Consider the following 23,756-nt stretch of genomic DNA (forward strand, 5'->3'; position numbering starts at 1 on the left):
AAAGATCAACGTGAGGGATTCCTGTGGTGATGGGACCGTTCTGTAGCTTGACTGAACCAATGTGATATCCTAGTTGTGAGATCATACCAGTGTTTTATGTTACCTATTAAAACCTGGGGGAGGGACTTCCTTGGCGGTCCAGTGGTTAAGACTGCGCTTCGCATGAGTTCGATCATGCAAAGGGGGCATAGGTTCGATCCCTGGTTAGGGAACTAAGATCCTGCACGCCCGGCAGTGCGGCCGAAAAACCAAAACAAACAAAAACTTGGGGGAAACAGGGTAAAGGGTACATGGGACCTTTCTGTATTATTTCTTACAACTGCATGAGAATCTGCAAGGGCCTCGTGAAAGAGTTCAGAAAAAGAGTGCTGGGGAAGGCTTCAAGAAGGAGGTGTTGACACTGCATGCACATGCACACACACGAATATGCACACGTACACACACACCCCAGACTCATGTTGCAGCGTTTGGGAAAAGGACTTAACCAGACACCTCCAGTTCTTCCTGCTTCCACTCCATCCCATGTCACCTCGTTATTAAGTTAGCAGGCACATAACAGACCACTCAGGCCACCGGAATGCTCTCCCCATCCTGCTCTCTAGCTTGCCACCCTCCCTTCCAAACTCAGGTCAGCAAAGTAGAGCAGGTGCTGCGTGTTCCCTGAGGCGCCCACAGAGCCCGCCAGGCTCCCAAATAGGACGGCTGCCCCGTCCACCCAGCCTGCCCGTCCTTCTGTCCACTGCTGACCGGCCAGGGCCGAGGCCTAAGTGACTCCGCGGCGGCCAATGACAACCTGGTCAGGGTCCGGGAGGCGCCCAGGCACGAGGACTCTGCCCATACATGCTTCACACCGACTCACCCACACACATCTTTTTCTTACAAGGGGGACCATAAACTCTGAAATCACAGACAGTGCTATTAAAGTGTAGAATGACAGCAATAAAACCCTTTACTATGTTTGTACACCTTTGTTTCCAGACATTATGGACACCTGATAGTTTGAATATAATGACACACAGAAAAAAGTTCTCACCCACTGGGTGAGAAAAAAGACTGTCTTAATCCATTCAGGCTGCTCTGACAAAATACCAGAGACTGGGGGGCTTAAAGAACAGACATCATTTCCCACAGTCCTGGAGGCTGAGAAATCTAAGATCAAGATGATGGCAGATTCCTTGTCTGGTGAGGACCCGCTTCCTGGTTCATAGACGGCCAGGTCCCAGTGTGTCCTCACATGATGGATGGAATGAGGGTGCTTGTATGGGGTCCCTCTTAGGGGGACACTAATCCTTGTGAAGTGGGAGAGGCTCCGCCCTCATGACCTAATCACCTCCCACAGGCTCCACCTCCTCATAGCATCTAATTGGGGATTAGGATTTAACATGAATCTGGAGGCAACACAGACATTCAGGCTACAGCAGCCACCCCAAGAGAAGACAGTGAGGAGGAGGCACAACGTGGAGAAGCCATGAAAAGGAAAGGCTCTGAGGTCATCAGGGGTCAGGGAGCCACAGAAAGAGGCAGGGATGAAGTGCTGGGTCAGGAGACAGAGGACACACGGGGTTACTCTGGGGCCCAAGAAGGGTCACATCCTGTTTTGGCAACACGGCACAGGGAGCTATCGTGAGCCCCGCCCCCAGTAAACAGCTAGGAATGCTAGAGAAAATATAACAAGCAAAAATTTTTACACAGCCGAACTCACACACACAAAGAAGGAAAATTCCCTAATGTCCGCAGTGCCTAAGGGATTGGAAACCAGAGCCATGAGCACAAGGGTATGTGTTAAGGGGGGCAGGAGGGGATGGTGGGAGTTACCAGAAATAGGCCAGGGGTGTAAGAAGAGGCTTCAATCAATGCACCAAGGCAACCCATTGCAGAGATGCACCCCCACAGAAAGTAAACTAAAAATCACTCGAGGAGGGGAGAGTAAGCTTCTGCTCAGGACACTGGGTGGTGGAAAAAAATCTCCTTTGAAATATGAAAATACCCTAGGCCTACACAAGTTCAGTGTCCAACTGACACCCATTTGATACCAAAATTTGATAGCCAAAAATTAAGGACTGTATTTGGACCAATGATACCACCAAGGCCTCCAGAAAAGACCAACACAAAAGCTCCCTAAGAGGACATTTCGACAAACTTCACGGAATTCCTACTAAGAAGGACTTGTAATAAAATCCACTGTAAGAGTCACCAGATCAGACAAACTGAAGGCTTAGTAATACCAAGAACTCAACAGAACTGAAAAAGACTGACTTTAAAATGTTTAAAGATTTAAAGCAAGAACTATGAGATGATGAAGAAAGAAGAAACTATGAAAAAGAACAAGCAACTTTTTAAAACTTCTAGAAATGAAAAGTTAGTGGATGAATAAAACTGTAATTCTCTTGTAAAGAAGAGAATTAGTAACTTGGACAAGAAATTATCCAGAATGTAGCACAGAGAGATAAAAATATCTTAAAAAAAAAAAAAGAATAGGTAAGTGAGATGGCAGATGGAATAAGAATGGCCAACATAAGGCCCACATAAGACTAACAGGAATTCTAGAAGAAATACAGAGGATGGGGAAGAAACATGACTCAAAGACATAGTTTCGCTACAGAAGACTATTCAACGAGTGAGAATTTTTCAGAGTTTATGAAAGACAAAAACTCAGATTGGCAATGAGTGTTGAGCAAAATAAAAATAAATCTAGATACATTTGATTCAAACTACAGAATACCAAACACGCAGAGAAAAGCATAAAAGTAACCAGGAAGTAAAGAGATTAACTACAGAAATGAGAATTATCTAACAGCAGACCTCTTGATAAGCAAAATAGAGCCAAAAGATAATAAAAATACTATCGTCAAAGTGTTAGAATTCTATGCCCAACTAAATATCTTTCAAGACTGAGTATGAAATAAAAGTATTTTAGACAATATCATTTACTGAAATAAACCACTAAAAGATGTATTAATAGATCAGCGAGAAGGAAACTGAACTCAGAAGGAAGGAGCAACACTCAAGAAGCAGTGATAACAGACTGGAAAATGTGCAAATGAATCTAAATAAGAATTAGCTATGAAATTAGTCAGCTTAGGTGGGGAGATGATTTTAAAAAGATGAAACTGAAATAGTAACTGGGTAACAATAGTATGCAAGGAGTTGGAGTTGAAGCGTTCTAAGATGCTTGTATTATTCAGGAAAAGAATTTAGTGATTAGTTTTAGACATTGAGAAACATGCATGTTAAAAACGTAAGAGTGATCATTAAAATAATAGTAATAGAATGTATAACTTCCTAACCAAGAGAGAGAACACAGGAATTAAAAACTCAGAGAGAAATCAACATTAAAAAATAGAGGGATTTGCCTGGCAGTCCAGTGGTCCTATGCAGGGGACCATGTGTGGGTTTGATCCCTGGCTGGGGGGCTAAGATCCCACATGCCTTGTGGCCAAAAAAACAAAACATGAAACTGAAGTAATATTGTAACAAATTCAGTAAAGGCTTTAAAAATGGTCATCAAAAAAAAAATCTTAAAAAAAATAAATAGAAAAAAGAAACAAAGAAAAGGCATGGAGGGTGGGATAGAGATGCAAGAGGGAGGAGATATGGGGATATATGTATATGTATAGCTGGTTCACTTTGTTATAAAGCAGGAACTAACATATCATTGTAAAGAAATTATACTCCAATAAAGATGTTAAAAAAAGAAAAGGTCGGGTTTCCCTGGTGGCACAGTGGTTAAGAATCTGCCTGCCAATGCAGGGGACGAGGGTTCGTGCCCCGGTCCGGGAAGATCCCACATGCCGCGGAGCAGCTGGGTCCGTGAGCCATGGCCGCTGAGCCCGCGCGTCCAGAGCCTGTGCTCCGCAACGGGAGAGGCCACAACAGTGAGAGGCCCGTGTACAGCAAAAAAAAAAAAAAAGGGCATGGAATATAGAGAGCATAAAATACAATGACAGAAATAAATTCAAACACATTAATAACCATAATAAATGTAACTGGATTAAATTCACAAGTTAAAAAAAGATTCCCAGATTCCATTTTGTTTAAAAGGTAGCTATAGTTCATTCAGAAGAAATACACCTAAAACATAATGGTGTAGAAAAAATAGAACTTACAGCAAAAAGCAAGACATCAGAATAAAGAGGTCATTATCAAATGATAAAGGCAACAACTCATCACAAAAAAAAGTTCTAAATCTTTATGCATTCATATTCAAAATCTAAAAAGCAAAGTGACAGATTACAAGAAGAAAATTTAAATGTAGAATTATAATGGGTGATTTTAACACATCTTCATCTTAAAGAGATGTATTTAGCAGACAAAACAAAATTATAAAGGATATAGAAAATTTGAACACCACAATTAACAAATGATCTGATACTTTTTTTCCCCCAAATTGTGGCAATCTAGTAATGGATTAAACTTACAACCATCAAAAAAAATAGAACTGAAAATATCAGAACGCATCCTATACGGCAAAAAAATAAGCATTTTTGTGAAAACTTTCCATTTGTTTATTCAGTGATGGTATAAAATGTCCTTCCTGCTGCAAGTTATAGTTGAAGTTTTAAAGTCTTCAATCTAATGGATTCAACATCTTCACCCAAAAACTGCAGCATATACAATTCCTCTCAAGTACTCAAAAAACAGTTACAAAATCTGATCATTTACTTGGCACAAAAGGAGTCTCAACCAAACCCAGGGAATCAGTATCATGTCCTGCATGATGACGAAGGATGTCCCCCAAGAGCTATCTGACAGCTAGTTGGTTCCTGTGTCTCCATTCACTAACCCTAGTTCCCAGGAGTGATCTAAAACACGCCTCTGTCCCTTGCAAGTGTCAGCTAACTTGGTTAGTTATTATTTGTGTCTAGCATGTACTCAAAAAACCTTTTGGTAGAACGAAAGAAATACAGTTGAGTGAAAGCATTTGGGCAATCTTCAGGAAGTTGAAACTAAACTAAGGTTAACTATTTTCAACCTTTTGAGATATTCCACCATAGAGAGAGTACTAGAAGAAATATACGCCCCCCAAAAAGGGCAAAAAATTTGAGCTTTGCACAAGTGAAGTGGTATATGGGGGTTTGGGTGCATGGACATGGCGTGAACAGCACAGGAAGCCAGCCAGCAAGGAAGCTGTTAACCAGAAGGGACAATTCCAGAGGGGTTAATACTATCAGCCTTCTTTAAGCGTCTCATCTGTCTGTGGAGAAAGCGACTTTTCCAAGACACACCTCTACAAGTTCAAGAGGACCAGAGGGCCCGTCTCTTCTCATCCTTCTCAACTGCCTTTTAGTTCACTGCAGGGTTTCCTGCCAAGGGGTGGGAACCCCAGCTGGGAGACAGGGATGGGCCAGGCAGGAAAGGACCTCTGTGTCTTGCTAAAGGGCTAGACAATCCGGCCCAAGGCAAGTTTGTTTGTTTAAGCCACGGTCTGATTTGGGGAATACAGAAGGTAAAACAGAAAACGGAACGACTAGAAGTACTGCATCCTTTAATGTGGTGACCACAGAGTGTCTGCCCTCAAATACTCATTTGAGAGGTGAGTGAAAGCGTGGATAAAGTCAAAATGTTTAAGAGGTTAAAATTAACCATTTTAAAGTGTACAATCCAGTGGCATTTAGTACATTCACAATGCTGTGCAACCATCACCTCCATCCAGTTCCAAAACACTGTCATCACCCCAAAAGGAAACCCCAGCCAGTCTCTTTTGTCCCTCCCCTGGTCCCTGAAAACCACTAAGCTGCTTTCTGTCTATGGATTTACCTGTTTGAACATTTCCTATAAATGGACTCACACAACATGTCTGGCTTCTTTCACTTGGTGTATTTTCGAGGTTCGTCTATGTAGCACGTACCAGTGAGAAAGAACTTCTAAGACCGTGAAAGCAGAGCAGCAGGCAATTGAGGGTGGGGAGAAGCAGGGGTAAGGATAATTGCCATCGCTTAAGCCGGGGTGACTAAAAGGACAGTGGCACCATTAACACAGCTGGGAAAGACAAAAGAAGGTACAGGTGGGGGCAAAGGTGACAAGTCTGTACCTGGACAGTCTGAGTTTGAAGGGTGACCAGAAACCCACCCTGGAGGAGGCCACCAGGCCGCTGAAAGCACAATCTGCAGCTGCAGAGAGAAGCCCCAGCGACAGAGCCGAGGGGCACAGAGATGCACCGTGTGACTGTCCTCCGAGGGGCACAGACACATCTGCAACCACGCCTGTCGTGGAGACACACGCACAAACTGCCCTGGCCTTTCTCAGAATGTGGCACATCGTCCACTTACCAGACTTCAGAGGTGAACAATAACCACTACGGCTCAGGACAGAGAAAACATTATCCTCCCTCTAGAGCGAAACCCACAAGAAAGTTTGCTCTGGCTTTGCTACAAAGGGCCCATTCACGGAGACCCCAGCTCGAATTCTCTGATAAGCATCTCCTCTGCCACCTCTGAACCCTGTGTGGCTGGTTCATCCTTCTCCGCTTCCAGACGGTCCACCAGCGTACGACCCTCCTCAGACTCTCAGTTTCATGCTTCGTTGAAAAGTTTGGTGTCAATATGCAGCCCCACCAGTCTGACTGCGACTCTGGAGATAAAATACTGTGATTGTGTCCCAAGTGAGCAATCCTTCTGAGTAATTTTAAGCTGTAAAGAAAGGGAGGGGCCAGCGCCCCACCCCCTGCTCACAGCCAGCCTGCGCCTCCAATGTCAGTGATCATTTCTCACCCCAAAGAGCTTTTTGTGACCTGATGCCAGGTCCTTCACAAATCCATTTGAATGTGTGCAAAAGAATCCCTGCTCGCTTTCAACACATGTATTTACTTATGTATGCTATGCGTAAGTTACCTATTTATACAAAAACAAACACGCATATAAAATTTATAAAATATAATTCAAAGTTGTTGTCTGTACCCTTAAGGTCAGGCTCAAACTGGAAATTTTGAGAAAAGGAACCATTACGGCCTGCCTCATGGCAAACTCAGACCAAAGGGAAAAGAGGGAAGTAAGTTATTAGAACACGTAAGTGTAGAGGTGAGATCACAACCAGAGGAGGGTCACCCACCAGGACAAACCTGCCCAGGTTCCCCCTCCTCCGCCGCGAAGCTCGGCACGGCTCCACGCTCTCATTTTCATCCGCCACTCACCCGGTGAGTCCCCGATGTCCCCCGAGGGCAGGCACTGCTACAGGCACCCCCAGTGACCCGGAAAGAGCCCACAGAGTATTCACAAAGGGGACAGTGACGAGGGACGAAGAAACAGAACACGCAGCACTTTCACGGAAGTGGCGACATACGCAGAATTTACCCAAATCCATAAGGTGTCGGATCAGTAAACAGCTTGAGGGCAGCACCTGTGCTGCCATGTTCACATCCGCTTCCCCCAGGGCCCAGTCAGGGCCTGAGGGAAGTGTGGGTGGAAGGGCAGATGGACGGATGACCAAGGACTGGATGAATCAGGAAACAAATCCAAAGGAACCATGAAATGCTAAGTGAGGCTGTTGGCAGGTAACACACTGGCTTTAGCCATCATCTTAAAGCCCTCACCAACAGTTTTTAACTTCATCAATAGGCAGGATACTTTCCAAGAGAACATTCAGCTTTAATCTTGTAATGGAAATCAACAACAAAGCAGGATTTGCATTACTGTAGCAAATGAAAAAAAAATACATATGCATTGTCTAGACTGCTTTGCTAGAACACATTCACTCCTTAAAATTTTAAAGAAATCTGTGTTTAAATCATATTGGCTACATCATTCTCAATGGTGAAAAACTGAAACCATTTCCACTAAGATCAGAAACAAGACAAGGTTGCCCACTCTCACCACTATTATTCAACATAGTTTTGGAAGTTTTAGCCACAGCAATTGAAGAAAAAGAAAAAAGGAATCCAAATCAGAAAAGAAGAAGTAAAGCTGTCACTGTTTGCAGATGACATGATACTATACACAAAGAATCCTAAAGACTCTACCAGAAAACTACTAGAGGTAATCAATGAATTTGGTAAAGTAGCAGGATACAAAATTAATGCACAGAAATCTCTTCCATTCCTATACACTAATGATGAAAAATCTGAAAGAGAGATTAAGGGAACACTCCCATTTACCACTGCAACAAAAAGAATAAAATACCTAGGAATAAACCTACCTAAGGAGACAAAAGACCTGTATGCAGAAAATTATAAGATACTGATGAAAGAAATTAAAGATGATACAAAGAGATGGAGAAATATACAATGTTCTTGGATTAGAAGAATCAACACTGTGAAAATGACTATACTACCCAAAGCAATCTGCAGATTCAATGCAATCCCTATCAAACTACCAATGGCATTTTTCACAGACTAGAACAAAAAATTTCACAATTTGTATGGAAACACAAAAGACCCCGAATAGCCAAAGCAATCTTGAGAAAGAAAAACAGAGCTGGAGGAATCAGGCACCTGGACTTCACACTATACTACAAAGCTACAGTAATCCAGACAGTATGGTACTGGCACAAAAACAGAAATAAAGATCAATGGAACAGGATAGAAAGCCCAGAAATAAACCCATGAACATAGGGTCACCTTATTTTTGATAAAGGGGGAAAGGATATACAATGGAGAAAAGACAGCCTCTTTAATAAGTGGTGCTGGGAAAACTGGACAGCTACATGTAAAAGAATGAAATTAGAACACTCCCTAACACCATACACAAAAATAAACTCAAAATGGATTAAAGACCTAAATGTAAGGCCAGACACTATAAAACAGAGGAAAACATAGGCAGAACACTCTATGATATAAATCACAGCAAGATCTTTTTTGACCCACCTTCTAGAGAAATGGAAATAAAAACAAAAATAAACAAATGGGACCTAATGAAACTTCAAAGCTTTTGCACAGCAAAGGAAACCATAAACAAGACGAAAAGACAACCCTCAGAATGGGAGAAAATATTTGCAAATGAAGCAACTGACAAAGGATTAATCTCCAAAATTTACAAGCAGCTCATGCAGCTCAGTATCAAAAAACAAACAACCCAATGCAAAAATGGGCAGAAGACCTAAACAGACATTTCTCCAAAGAAGATATACAGATTGCCAACAAACACATTAAAGGATGCTCAACATCACTAATCATTAGAGAAGTTCAAATCAAAACCATAATGAGGTATCACCTCACACAGGTCAGAATGGCCATCATCAAAAAATCTAGAAACATGGGCTTCCCTGGTGGTGCAGTGGTTGAGAGTCCGCCTGCCGATGCAGGGGACACGGGTTCGTGTCCCAGTCCTAGGCCCGTGAGCCATGGCCGCTGGGCCTGCGCGTCCGGAGCCTGTGCTCCACAACGGGAGAGGCCACAACAGTGAGAGGTCCGCGTACCGAGAAAAAAAAAAAATCTACTAACAATAAATGCTGGAGAGGGTGTGGAAAAAAGGGAACCCTCGGGCTTCCCTGGTGGCGCAGTGGTTAGAAGTCTGCCTGCCAATGCAGGGGACACGGGTTTGAGCCCTGGTCTGGGAAGATCCCACATGCCGCAGAGCGGCTGACTCTGTGTGCCACACTACTGATCCTGCGTTCTAGAGCCTGTGAGCCACAACGGCTGAGCCCACGTGCTGCAACTACTGAGGCCCGCGTGCCTAGAGCCCGTGCTCCAAAACAAGAAAGGCCACCGCAGTGAGAAGCCCATGCACCGCAAAGAGTAGCCTCCACTCGCCACAACTAGAGAAAGCCCGCGCACAGCAACAGAGACCCAACACAGCCTAAAATAAATAAATAAAATAAATAAATTTATTTTTAAAAAAAGGGAACCCTCTTGCACTGTTGGTGGGAACTTAAACTGATACAGCCACTATGGAGAACAGTATGGAGGTTCCTTAAAACAGTAGAAGTAGAATTACCATATGACCCAGCAATCCCACTACTGGGCATATACCCTGAGAAAACCATAATTCAAAAAGAGTCATGTACCACAATGTTCATTGCAGCTCTATTTACAATAGCCAGGACATGGAAGCAACTTAAGTGTCCATCGACAGATGAATGGATAAAGGAGATGTGGCAATATATACAATGGAATATTACTCAGCCATAAAAAGAAACAAAATTGAGTTATTTGTAGTGAGGTGGATGGACCTAGAGTCTGTCAAACAGAGTGAAGTAAGTCAGAAAGAGAAAAACAAATACCATATGCTAACACATATATATGGAATCTAAGAAAAAAAAAATGTCATGAAGAACCTAGGGTAAAGACAGGAATAAAGACACAGACCTATTAGAGAATGGACTTGAGGATATGGGGAGGGGGAAGGGTAAGCTGTGACAAAGTCAGAGAGTGGCATGGACATATATACACTACCAAATGTAAAATAGATAGCTAGTGGGAAGCAGCCTCATAGCACAGGGAGATCAGCTCAGGGCTTTGTGACCACCTAAAGGGGTGGGATAGGGAGGGTGGGAGGGAGATGCAAGAGGGAGGAGATATGGGGATATATGTATATGTATAGCTGATTTACTTTGTTATAAAGCAGAAACTAACATATCATTGTAAAGCAATTATACTCCAATAAAGATGTTAAATAAATAAATAAATCATATTGGCTGAATAACAGACACAGACAGCACACACCCATCATCTGCTGACACAGGGTAATGAACAAGCGTAATGTATTTTCCAGCTCACTGGAAGAGAAGCCTCTCGAGAAAAATGCTACCACCTTATTTTGTATTCTAGTAATAATATACCTCGCTTGGACCCATAAAGGGAATTAACGGCCAGTTCATCGGAATGGAAATTATAAAAAATAGCTTTAGAGCAGGGTTCAACAAGCCTTTTCCATAAAGGGCCAGAGAGCAAACATTTCAGGCTTTGCAAGCAAGACAGCCTCTGTCACATCATCATCTTTGCTTTTTTAGGTTTATTTTCTGTGTGGTTCTTTTTTTCCCCCCAACAACGCTATGAAAAATGTAAAAAACATTCTTAGTTCCCAGGCCATACAAACCGTTGCTGGCCGACCCCTGCCTTAGACCACGGTAAGAAAGAATAGGACATTTGGAGTCCCAAGTCCCTCACAATTCAACCCAAGGGGCAAATCCCCGTCCATGTCTGATTTACCTCCTTCAGTCTCTCCAGCTCGTTTTGGAGGGCCTGTTTGGATATTTCCACTTCAATCATCTGCTGTCGTAGAGTTTCATTCTCATCTTCAACTTTAGCTCTCTTTTCCTCCACAGTTTCAAGTTCATGGTGCAACCTGACCGACACATCTTTGGCCACCTGCATCAACCCACGGAGACTGTCATCAGGATGGGAAGCTTTCTGTGTGCTAAGGGTACCTCCAAACAACTTCAGAGGCAGAATCATTAAGGAATAATATATTACACCAAAGAGCAAAGATCCTGGCAATATTAACAAGCCTAGTTTTAAAGGAGGAAAGTATTAGTTTGAAACATGAAATCCACATTAAGGGAAAATATGACATTCATCTGGATTAAAGGCCACTTTGCAAGGCCCTGCTGCTTCTAGAATATCAATATCCCAGGAGCACATGCTTTAAATGACAAGTTAAAAATCATCACCATCATCATCAAAAAAATAAACATTTCTGTTCCCCAAAATTATATAAAACCTACCGGCTTAAGAAAAACAAATGAAGTAATTCTGTATGCAGTAGATGTTTCATGTAGTCAAGTTTTAAATTGTCTACTCTGGTAAAATATTTGAATGCTAAAGGCAGTTAAACATTTTTACTTTCTAAAAGGAAATACGGAAGGAGATTTTTGTGAGAGAAATATAAATCACCTTTTTATCACATTGAATGACATTTTGTTAGTGGTTTATAAATTTGATAGAGTTACAAAGATTCTTTTCCTGTTATCATAATGAAAGGCTAAATGAGATTTCCTAAGGACTCGTCTAATAAGGAGGACATTATACATAATTCATCTCTAGATAAATGACTTGAAAATTGGGGCAGGAGAGAAGCCATGGTGGAGAGGACAAATGGAATAAAGTCTGGGATTTCTTCACCTCATTCCCACTTCCACCAATGATTCTCAAAGACACTTTAGACAATTAGTTGTGGTCCTATTTCTCTTTCAGTTAAATCACCACGACAAGTCTTACTTGGGTTATGGTACTTTCAGGTTTTCTGCATCCTAGAAACTTAAATAACCAAAAAAAAAAGTTAAGTGACTATGATCAACTTTTAAAAGTGGTCTTTGACTATAACTGAATTGATAATCCATCTTTAAAATATTCCAGATCGGTAGAAGGAGTTTCTGCACAATTTCTAAAGAATGGTCAGATCAATGGGCAGGTATTAATCCTTTTTTTTATTGACCATCTATTACTATAATTTCTTTTCTTTTTTTGGGTGGTGGTGGTTAAGATTCCAGTTCATATGAGGGATTTAAGTATTGGTCCAAAGCCATATGGCTACACACACCTTATAAACCATCATGTGAATGAAGAAGGTTTAAGCTGAATTCTGCTGAAAGAGAGAAACACTAACAGAACGTCGTGTAAGTGGGTTCTGAGGGTTGCGTTTCAGGTCTGAAACTGTACAGAAATGGTACAGAAACCTGTATCTCTAAGACACAATCTAGGCAAATCTGTGGAATTGTACAGAAACTCCCAGCGGCTCCTTTGGGGAAGGCATGTCCCATCCACCCCGCTCACTCACCTTTAAGTCCTGCTCCAGACTTCGGATGAGCTCGCCATCCACCTGCCCGGTCTCTGCCACCTTCAGGCTCTTCTGCTCAGCCTTCCTGAGGCGGTACTGCAGGATTCGACAGTTTTTATTGGCGCGGTCCAGTTCCCGCCGAAGCTCCTGCAGCTGGTAAACATCTTCCTCTAAGTAACTGTCTCTCATCTCTTCCATTTCAGCACGGAGTTCATCCAACTCATCCTACACAAGCCAGACAGAGGAGATTGAGAAGCCAGGTCCATCAGAAAGGACGGAGTCGTCCATCCACCCCTGCTCTGCAATACTGTGAACTTTCTGCACTGTTACCTGTCAGCTTCTGGCCACAACTGTGTGATACGACACAGGGACTCTGGAAATTCTCACACAAGACAATTATCACCAGATGTCTGTTCAGATCTTATGGATCCAGAAGCCAAAAACGAGCATGGATTTATTCATTGCAGGCTCTCAGCATTTACCCTGCTCCCAATCTTTCCTTACATAATCATCACCATAAACGAAGTCATCTCTGCAGATAATTAAACCTTTAGATTCAAACCAAACGCTGACCTAAACCCTCATCTCTAAGACACAATCTAGGCAGTAAGACAGACACTGCCTGCAAAGAACACAGACTTCAGTGGGGTCATAACTGTGAATTGTCTGGGAATCAACATACCCGCAAATGTCCCTAAAATTCTGTCTTGACTCATGATTCTAAAGATAAAACCAGGAGATCAGCTCAGTGCTTTGTGACCACCTAGAGGGGCGGGATAGGGAGGGTGGGAGGGAGACGCAAGAGGGAGGAGATATGGGGATATATGTATATGTATAGCTGACGCACTTTGTTATACAGCAGAAACTAGCACACCACTGTAAAGCAATTATACTCCAATAAAGATGTTAAAAAAAAAAAAAAAAGATAAAACCTTGTGCGCTGTTTTTTTCCCATTCGCCTGCCCTGCATTTCCCATCTCCACTCCACTCTGGTGTCAACATGAAGACACGTGGGGACAGGAGAAACCCAGGAGTTATTCCTGGCTCCCTCCCCGCCGCATGCCAGGCCACAGCCAACGCAGTGCTGTCAGCTCAAAGTCCAAATACCTGCGGCTCTCCCGCTTCCATCCCTCTCAAGAGAGCCACAGGTAAGACTTACACAGGTAAGCCCATCACCTGGGTGCCCCGCTTCCCCTCTATAGCTCAGGCTCCACCCAGACTTCCCCTTTTCATAAGTAACTCAGACCTCCTCCCCCTACTCATGCCCTCCAGGGGGCTCCGCATCACACAGAGAAAGTTCTGCCAGGTCCTCCCAGTGCCTGCATGCGACCCCCTCCTTCCCTGCCACCCTGCTGCTTCCACAGGGTCCAGGCACCTGGAGGCCTTTCACCTGTTATGGCCTCCCCTTCCTCCCCAGCTCTTTGTGGAGCACACAGTCACATGGTCACACAACTTGGAAGGCACACAATGCCACCCCCTGCCACTCCCCACCCCCCAAGTCTCTAGTCCAGGCCCTGCCCCTCCCCGCCACCTCCTACCACAGCCTAAGGTTATCTGTTTCTTCCTGTTCATCATCTGTCGCCCACCCAGGAAGGTAAGCGCCAGGAGGGCAGACACCTGGTGTCTCCCAGTGTCCAGGACAGTGTGAGCCACACGGCAGGCCCTCAATAAATATTTGTGGAATGACTACCCATGAACCTCGGTCAACACCTAGAAAGACCAAATCCTAAACAGGACCCAAACCAGACATCCCCGCACATGGCTTTGTTCCAGTCTTGTAGTCTGGTCCTAGGAAAATTCTTCCCAAACCCATAGACACAGCTGCAGCATGTGATGAGATATAAATTCTATTATAAAGACTTCAACAGGAGCAATTTGGAAGGCGGGAGATTAAGGAAAGCATTCTAGGGCTTCCCTGGTGGCGCAGTGGTTGAGAATCTGCCTGCATTAGCAGGGGATACGGGTTTGAGCCCTGGTCTGGGAGGATCCCACATGCCATGGAGTGGCTGGGCCCGTGAGCCACAACTACTGAGCTTGCGCGTCTGGAGCCTGTGCTCCGCAACGAGAGGCTGCGATAGTGAGAGGCCCGCGCACCGCGATGAAGAGTGGCCCCCACTTGCCACAACTAGAGAAAGCCCTTGCACAGAAACGAAGACCCAACACAGCAAAAATAAATAAATTAATTAATAAACTCCTACCCCCAACATCTCCTAAAAAAAAAAAAGCATTCTAGAACTGTCTTGATTAGTTTGATAATTGATGGCATAAATGCCTCCAGATTAGGGTACAGTCGTTCATCTTTTTTTTTTTTTTTTGCCACACCACGCAGCTTGTGGGATCTTAGTTCTCCGCTTCCTCGGCAGTGAACATTAGGAGTCCTAACCACTGGACCGCCAGGGAATTCCCCATTCCCATTTGTTTTGCTCAATTAATACTGAGGCTCAAGGGAAAAACTCTCCCAAACGTGGACACTCTAACTTGTCAGCTCTCACCCTATTCAGTTTGTTCCTGGAGTCTGACCACCCTTGCTAATCCTGCATTTATTCTTAAAACCAGGGATTTATTTACAATAAAGAACAAGAGCTTCCCAACACCAGAGCCTCAGGTAGACAAGAAATTGACTAGAAAGGAATCTCCTGAAGAGTATCTTACCCTAGGTAAGATTAGGTCCAAGAAGCGTAACAAACGAATTGGGAAACTTTGTGGAAAAAGGCAGACTGGTGCCAACCAGGTGAAAACAACTGTCCAGCCAACCCCACCTGTGTGCAGCCATCACCTATACGGGAAAGGGCACAGATGTGGCACCTCACTCCCCCAAGCCCCAGTCTGTAGGTTCTCCCCCTCTGTCCACACCACCTGACCAAGAGCATTACCTACTCAGTTGACCATGACTCCAAGTGGAGCCTGTTTCAACGGACCACCAAGGAGAACGGATGTTAAAGAGGAAAGCTTTACCACCATTCCTAGTAGTCAAATGAATAAAATGTTTTTGTTCTCATATGCTAAGTGTTCTTACAGAATTTCTGTACCAGTGATGACAGCCTCATTAAAAATATAAGATGTTCTCATGTGTCTTAAGAAAGGTAAATCTTAACGTTGAAAATGTTATGTATAAGCAAGTTTCATTGCTGTTTCTTTTCTTCGTGGAGATCTCTTCCTATCAACCTTGTTCCTGGTAGGAAAATTTGTGGGCACTGGGAGTTACTGGGCCGAGCACAGAGGCCGGTCACTGGAACATCCATGAAGAGAATGGACAGGCTGGGCTCTTCAGGTGCTTGGAGAACTCACCTATTTCAGGAAGGTCCTTTCAACCTGCAGCAAAGAGGTTGTTCCTGATGCCCAATCCCTGCACTGAGCCATGGAAGCTGTGCCCTTGACCCAACCCACGCTGGAGGAGAACAACTACTGGCTGCAAGCTTCAAAACAGGCCTGTGCATGCCATCCACCCATAAAGAGTAGAGAGTTAGCCCTGAATCTTCAAAATCAAGGTCAAGCTTCACTCAGATCCCATCTGTGAATCTGATCTGACTTTGAGAAAAAGTCTCACCTCTACACACGTCTGAATACAGTTAAAAGTTAACTGTTACACTGGGTAACTAATAAAAAATAGTTCAATACAGGCAATAATCACTATATGTATGTAGACATACAAATATCCAGTGGTGCTGGGCATTCCGTTTATGGAAGGAACTGTTTATGATTGCTTTTCCTTCTAGAAAGCTTCTCAAGTCATTAATGCCTGAAATGATCTATTATTCAAACACGAGTTTTAAAATGTGACATAGCCATAAAAAGACATACGATACGACTTCCAGGTAAAAAATGTTCTCTGGTTTTCAGACTTCGTAATGGGGGTGGCATGGGGTTGGCGGAGGCCCTCACTGGCCCAATGTTAAACACTGGCTATGTCCTACGGATGCCTACACCCCTGCTGCAGGCTGAAAGTCTGTTCCAGGGCTAGACGAACCCATACCTCCAGATCACCGAGTAGGCCACATGTAAACAGCTAATATTTTTTGGCATAAATAATCACTAACATTAGTTGCATTGAAAAGAAAATTAAGGAGAGACCATAATTGCATGTATTTGAATCATTGCTTTTGTACCTCATTTTATCTAAATTTGTAGAACAGAAGGCATCCTTTATTAAGCACTTTACCTTCATTACTAAGCCTACAATAACCCTGCCAGGGACACATGACCCCCATTTGACAGACAAGGAGGCCAAACCCAAGCTGGTAAACACATCCAGATCCTCTCAGCTAATAAATGGAAGCCCAGCTACAAACCCAGGTTGTCTGGTTCCACACACATGCTCTTTCCGGTAAGTGCTAGAAATTATCTGCAACAACCAGGACAAATGAAACAATGAGCTTTAAATCATATTTTTAAAAGTCCACCGTCGGTGTAAAATAATAAAAACAAGCTAACGTTTAGAACTTGACATTGTCAATGTGCAGGTATACTTATTTTCACACTTGGTCCTCACGAAAGCATTATAATATGCAGAAAAGGTATCAATACCTTTGTTTTTAAAATGAGGACATTGAAATTCTAAAAGTTTAAATGCTTCCCAACACTAGCCTGTGGCAGAGATGGTACGAGGCCAGGGTTTCAGCTCTTTTCATAGAGCCTTGAAAAAAGCAATTTTCAGGTTCAATGAAAAGAAGTTCTAAGAAAAGCGAATTATGAACCACGTAAGCTGGCAGCAGATACTTGACAAAGCCAAAACTGTGATTATTCAGATTCGGGTCATGATCAGAGTGATTTTCAAACTAACATTACATTAATTTTCCGACAGCATGCTCTAATTTAGAAAACATTAAAGAATCTTAAAGATGTCTGCCATTTAAATGCTTAAAAAAAAAACCAAGTCAAACAGAACACATAATGTTTCTGGCAGACAACATTTACACACAGTAAGTAAAAGTGGAAAATTGCTGTTGCTTTTTAATACAGATATTAAGAGAAAATTGCCCTTAATCAAGTTTTATATTGAATTAACATCAGGTCTGTCAGATACTCAAATGTTAGATCATTATCATATTGAAAAGCTAATTTAGTTTTAACTAAATATACTTTTCAAATTTTGTATGTAAAATGAAACCTTGATGTAGTGGGAAGTTCCCCAACTACCCCCCTTGGCCTGCAGATAACAAATCAAGCGTTATTTTACATCTATTTGACACATATCAAATTCGAGAAATAATGAGGTACCATGTGTGCACTAGAATAAACCAAGATTAAAATTTCAACGAAAACCTCTTTGCAGATAGTTTTATCCACCAATATAAAAACCAAATCCACATGGTAAAAGCGGTGAAAACTCTTGATTATACTGACAATGTTATCAGATCTTAATCACCTTTAAACAACCTGAAATCAATAACTAGTCCTATTTTAATCACCCCTCCCTAAATAGACCCCACTTAGACAGTGAGAGCAGTCAGCTGGCTACTGTTGCAATAATTCCCTCTTCTGGGAGTTACAGACCTTATCCTCTGTTGTAATATACAATGAATCCACTTCGCTTCCCTCCGGACAATGGAACTGTTCTCTGCAGAGTCCCAGCTGAGACTCAGAAGGCTCAGGGACCCTCCCATTGTTTACCAAGCACAGTTCATCCAGCAGCGACAGCGCTGGGTTCCCTGGTCTACATGATCTTGCCACCTAAGGTGATTACAGCCGCTTTGAAGGCTGAATAAAGAGTGGGTGTGGAAAGCAGAAGGTCAGCAAAGAATAGGGATACTGTCTGCTTTAACCTTCCAGAAGAAGGGAGGAGTGCCAGGGGCCGGGGAGGGAGGGAGGGGCTGAAGCGCTTTATGCTCAGAACTGTTTATTCTTGCCTCAGTGTCCACCCCACCTCCACCCTTTCCAGGCGGCTGAGCATCTGGACTCTGAGCGGGCAGATTTAACCAAATCCTTTCAGACCTTGAAACTCCAAAGACTCCAAGTGAGACGCAGGATGGTGAGGCTGGATCGGCGCTGATGCACTGCAACCTCTCAACCCAAATGGCCTCACCGGCGGTCTCCCTAAGAAATGACTCCTCTCCCAGAATCCCATAGTACCTGCTCTGTAGCTAGCGCTGACTTTTGTTTTAACCAGAAATAATTCTTCTGAAGTAACTGAAAAGGCAGAGCAAATTCAGCAGCCCTTCCCCCACTGACCTTGCAGGCCCCGCAGGACACGGGCACTTTGGGGTACACTATTTGAGGGCAGGGGAAATGGTGTCGTGCGAGCATCCCCAGTAACTCGAGAAGCACTTTCAAAATAGGCCAATAAACTCAAAGCGATTAAACCCTCCTGAAAAGCCTGTGAAAACAGAGAACATAATTAATATGTCCACAATGAGCTCTAGGGCTTGTCTGATTGTCTTGGAGCAATCGGGCAAAAACGCACAGGCAAGGAACACTCCAGCAGTGTTTCGTGGACGCCCTCATCACTAAGATGTGCCTGGGTCTGGTCTGAGAAAGCAGCAAATGTCTTTCGATAACTGAACTCAATCTCGCACCTTAATTCCTGAAGCCTTCCGAATACATGCGAGTTCATCAGCGGTCAAGGGCCGAGAGTGCTTTTCTGACTGTGCTTTCAGACAAAAAGCCAGCTACCTGGATTGAGTCATTATGCACTTCTCATCATCTAGTCACCACGTTGCCCTGTGATGACAGTAGGGAAGCAGGGTCAGGGATGGCCCTGTACAGCTCCACACAACAGAAGGGGGCACTTCTCTGACAGTTGATTTTTAAGAAAATACAGCAGGCTGGTAAAAACCAAGAGAATTCCCCTCGTATTTCCTGATCCGTAACACATCCTCCTACAGTTTTGAGGCCTTAGTTTTCTGCTTGGATTACTCTTAGGTCATTCTAGCTCAGAAACCGTCTTATACAGTAATGGTGACAGAAGTGACTCAGGAAAGCTTGTAATACTTGTGGTCACCATCCTCCAGTATATATCAAAGTAAAATTTCTGGGTGGAGTCTCCTTTCTAATCTCGAGAGTTCTATGCAGCATTCCCTAAGAAAGCAGTAGGTCAAGGACTCGCTTCTATCTACCATCAAAAAAAAGTACCAGTGAGAACAAGAGCAACAAAAAGAGACGTTTGGGCTTATAATGCACACGCTCTAAACCTCACGTGCAAAGGCAGGCCTACAGCAAAAGTCATTGCCCATGAGGTCACTGATGCTCCCAGCCCCATTTTGCACAAGTGGGTGGGCTCGCTGACCTTTAGAAAAGTCTAGCAGGGTTGTTGTCTTTCTTTCCCACATTGAACTACTGTCATTTAAGCTTTTGAATGGCCAGCCATGTAACTCACACGTGTTTGTGATCATTCTTCTGACTTCCTAGCCTCCGCAGACCTCTTCTATCTCCGCTTCTCTCCTGCTGGCGGAGGAAAGGCTGGGAGATGGATTCAGGCATCATAAATGGTCGGCCGTGACCTTTTCTCCACAGGAAATGGCAACTGACATTTCCCACAAATTAAACATTGCCAGTGGTGTTTATGGGACCATTTGTCCACAGGCTAGTGGAGAGGTGTTCTTGGTGGCCCTTTCACCTAAAAAGAGGGCCCCTAGGAAAGCTAAACACTGGGAACATTTTGAGCTAATAAAAAACTCTAAGGCAAGCGTGGGCTCAGAAAAGGAGCCTTCATGGAAATAGGGTTGCAGCCTGGAGCAGGGAAAGAACAGAGGTCTGGGGGCAGGGAAAATACAAGCTGCATCGCTTACTAGCTGGATGACCTTGGGCAAGTCACTAAGTTTTCTCAGCTCTCAGCATCCTTGTCTGTGAAACTGGGGTTATGATAAATATAACAATGATACCCTATGTTGCTGTGAGATTCACTAAAATATCAAATACATCAGATTAGGTGCCAGTGTCAGACACCTATTTCCTTCACTGAGAATCTAACATGAAAAAATAAAGCAAATAACCAGTCATCTAGGAATGAACCCCGAAATGACTGCCTACCTTAAGATCAAAGATATAATGAGAAACCTCTTTTCTTCAAAAAAATTTTAAAAACTTTAAATTTTAAAAACCTTAATTTTCTGTTACTTAGCTGTCATGATTTGGATAAACATCATTCAATCAGAAACGTTGTGGGTCAGGGATTAGGCTAAGAGATGAGGCTACAAAATTCAATAAGATATCTTTCTTGTCCTCAGGGAGCCAATGCAGGGGACACGGGTTTGTGCCCTGGTCCGGGAAGATCCCACATACTAAGAAGCAACTAAGCCGGTGAACCACAACTACTGAGCCTGCGCTCTAGAGCCCGAGAGCCAGAACTACTGAGCCTGGACGCCACAACTACTGAGCCCGTGTGCCTAGAGCCCATGTTCCACAACAAGAGAAGCCACTGCAATGAGAAGCCCAAGCACCACAACGAAGAGTAGCCCCCGCTCGCCGCAACTAGAGAAAGTTCACATGCAGCAACGAAGACCCAACGCAGCCAAAAATAAATAAATATTAAAAAAAAAAAAAAAGCAAATGTACTATTTGAAACGTCTCACTCCAAGTCTCCATCTGCTCTGTTTCCCCACCACTCTCCTCCTCTGCCTCTTTGAACAGGATAAAATAACCACTGGGCTCAGTGGGTTAGAGCAGCTTCTGCAGCTGGGGTTTAGGAATACTCAGCAGTTCACTGCTCTGATCCCAGTTTGAACTGCACACTTCACCAACAAGCACCTTAAAAGCTCACATCCTTGGTCCCACCAGCCAACACTTGGCCTCCATCAGGGACTGTCAGCATTTGCTGAGAACACAGGGCCAATCACAAAACCCACTGATAAAGGAGGTTTCGGAGGAAACATATTTAACTGTCTTAACAGAAATAGGAGATTTACACCGGTGGAGCTATTTACCAGGTGAAGCTATTTACCAACCTGCGTATCACAGTAAATTAAAGCAATTGCTTTCAGGACAGCCCTCCTTACTTTCAGGTGACCTACCCCCACCCCCAACACTGCCTAAATCCTCTTTCCTGCAGCGCCAGCCCTCCTCCTCCTGGAAAAGATGGAGTCAGACTTGCGCCCCAAAGCTCACAGGACCCAGAAGCCCCTTAGAGCGGGCCCCGCCGCCAAGTGCTCAGATAGGACGCAGAGGCTGCAATTCCCTCGAAAGTGCCCCGGCGTGAGCAGGGCATCAAGTGGCCTCTCCTGACACGGAAAACCCAGCTGGTGGACGCTTACAAAAGACCGGCCAGCAGGACACAGTGGTCCCTCCACTCAGGCCGCACTCAAGAGACTCCTGAACTGCAGGTTTATCACTGAAAACGCCGAGGCCCTCTGTCTGCTCTGTGAGCCCCGGGGGAGACACGGAGGGCGCCCGACTTTCTGTAACTGGGTCTGCAGCCTGGGCCACCACACCCTCCGAACCCCACTCTCCTCCCATGGAGCCCAGCCCAGAGCCCTTCGGCCGGGGAAAACCCGCTCCCACACGATAGGGGTCTGGGGGTCGGCTGCACATCCAAAAAGTGATCAGAGCCGACACTCTATAATCAACGCAGCATCAACAGGGGCAGAAGCATCCGCGGAAAGCAGCAAGACTTCTAGAAACAAGCTAAGTGGGTTGAGAAGCAGCCCGGACCCACAGGTCTTGCTGCTCCTTCCAGAAGTTTTGGCTCCAGTTCCCAGCGCCCGGTGTGTGCGGGGGGCAGGAAAGTGAACGGCATCAAGAGAAAGCACTTTCGGGACCAGGAGGCGGGGCTCGCGGGTTCCAGCCCGCACCCAGACGTGGGGTCGCCTCCGAGCCACCGGCGGCGGGGCGGGCTGCGCACCTTGAGATAGTCGTTCTCCGAGCGCAGCTCCTCCATCTCCCGCAGCAGCTCCTCCTCCGCCACCGCCGGTACCAGCCGGGGCTGCTCGCCCGGGCCGTGCTCCTTGGGGTTCCCGGGGGCCGTTCGCTCCGGCGGAGCGCACCCCCCAGCATCCTCCGCCACGCCAGGCCCCGGGGACCCCGCGGGGACTCCGCTCGGGCTGCTCCGACCCCAGAGGCAAGCGGCGGGGGGCGCGGCGAGGAGCGCGGGGGACTCGGGGCTGCCCGGAGGCGCCCCCCGAGCCGCGGGGCTCGTCGTGGGGGTTCCCCGCAGGGGTTCCCGGTCGCTGGAGCCCGTGCCGGACTCGGCGTCGCTGCTGGCGGCGGGGATCAGGCGCTGCTCGTCGGACAAGGGGTCGGAGGGACAGTCGGAGAGATCGGAGCTGCTGTCGGTATGGCTGATGCGCGAGCCGGGGGCCGGGGAGCCGGCCGCGGAAGTCACGGCGAGGATCACGGCGGGGACCGGGACGATGGGGACCCGGGGCCCGGAGGCACGGGCGGGGACCACCCCGGAGCCGCGTTTGGCTTTGCGGCCCTTGGCAGCGGCGGGCGGCGGCTCGGCCCCGGGCGGCGGCTTCCCGACCCGGGGCAGCGGCTCGGCGGGCGCCGCGCGCGCCGCCCTCCTGGGGCCCGGAGCGGCCTTGGCGCCGCCCGCTGCTCTGGCCCCGGCGCCCGGCGGCGGCTTGTCCTTCGAGCCGGGGGCGCCGCCGCTGCGCCGGGAGAGGCGGCCGGGCGCGGCCGGGGGCCCCGGCGAGGGCGGCGCCTTGCCCGCGAGGCTGGGCGAGCGCGGAGCGGCGGGCGCCGGGGCTCGGCCCGAGGAAGGGGCGGCCGGGGCCGGGCCGGGGGCCGCGGGCCGGCCGTGTAGGTCCTTGAGAAATGGTCTGGCGGGCGAGGGCGCGCGGTGCAGCCGCCTCCGCTCGGCCAGCGGGTGGAGGTGGTGGTGGCGGTGGTGCTGGCCGGGCGGCTGCGGCTTCGCATCCGGGGCGCCGCCGGCCGCGGGGCCATTCAGCGTCTCCATGGCCGGGGCCCGGGCCGCGAGCAGCAGCTCAGGCGGCGGATGCTCCGGGCGGCGGCGGCGTGCAGCCTCCCCGCGCGCCCGCTCATCACTGTCCGCCAGCCCCGCCCGGTGTGCTCCCCGCACTCCCGCGCCGCCGCCGTCCCCCGCACCCCGGCCTCGAGGATCCCCGCGGGGCTCGTGGCCTCCGTCTCCCGGCTCTCCTCCGGCTGAGGTCACCCGCGCTCGCGTTCTCCGGGCGCGGCGGCGCGGCGGCTCCCTGCTGCTCGCATCCCCTGCGCGCG

General features: G+C 46.2%; 1 protein-coding gene across 2 annotated transcripts in view; it reads right to left on the reverse strand.

Moving 5' to 3' along the window:
• The window catches only part of MTCL1 (microtubule crosslinking factor 1), a gene marked incomplete at its 5' end in the record, with an annotated part of 124,056 nt that extends 100,581 nt beyond the window's left edge, over nucleotides 1-23,475 (reverse strand). For both annotated transcript variants that reach the window (XM_079717203.1, XM_079717202.1), the window contains 3 exons: nucleotides 11,081-11,239; nucleotides 12,648-12,872; nucleotides 22,420-23,475. In XM_079717203.1, coding sequence (XP_079573329.1) covers nucleotides 11,081-11,239; nucleotides 12,648-12,872; nucleotides 22,420-23,475 — 1,440 coding nt within the window. The remainder of the gene's footprint in view (nucleotides 1-11,080; nucleotides 11,240-12,647; nucleotides 12,873-22,419) is intronic.
• Nucleotides 23,476-23,756: the final 281 nt, after the last annotated feature.

The sequence above is a fragment of the Hyperoodon ampullatus genome (genome assembly GCF_949752795.1).
Source record: "Hyperoodon ampullatus genome assembly, chromosome: 13".
Taxonomy (NCBI): Eukaryota; Metazoa; Chordata; class Mammalia; order Artiodactyla; family Ziphiidae; genus Hyperoodon; species Hyperoodon ampullatus.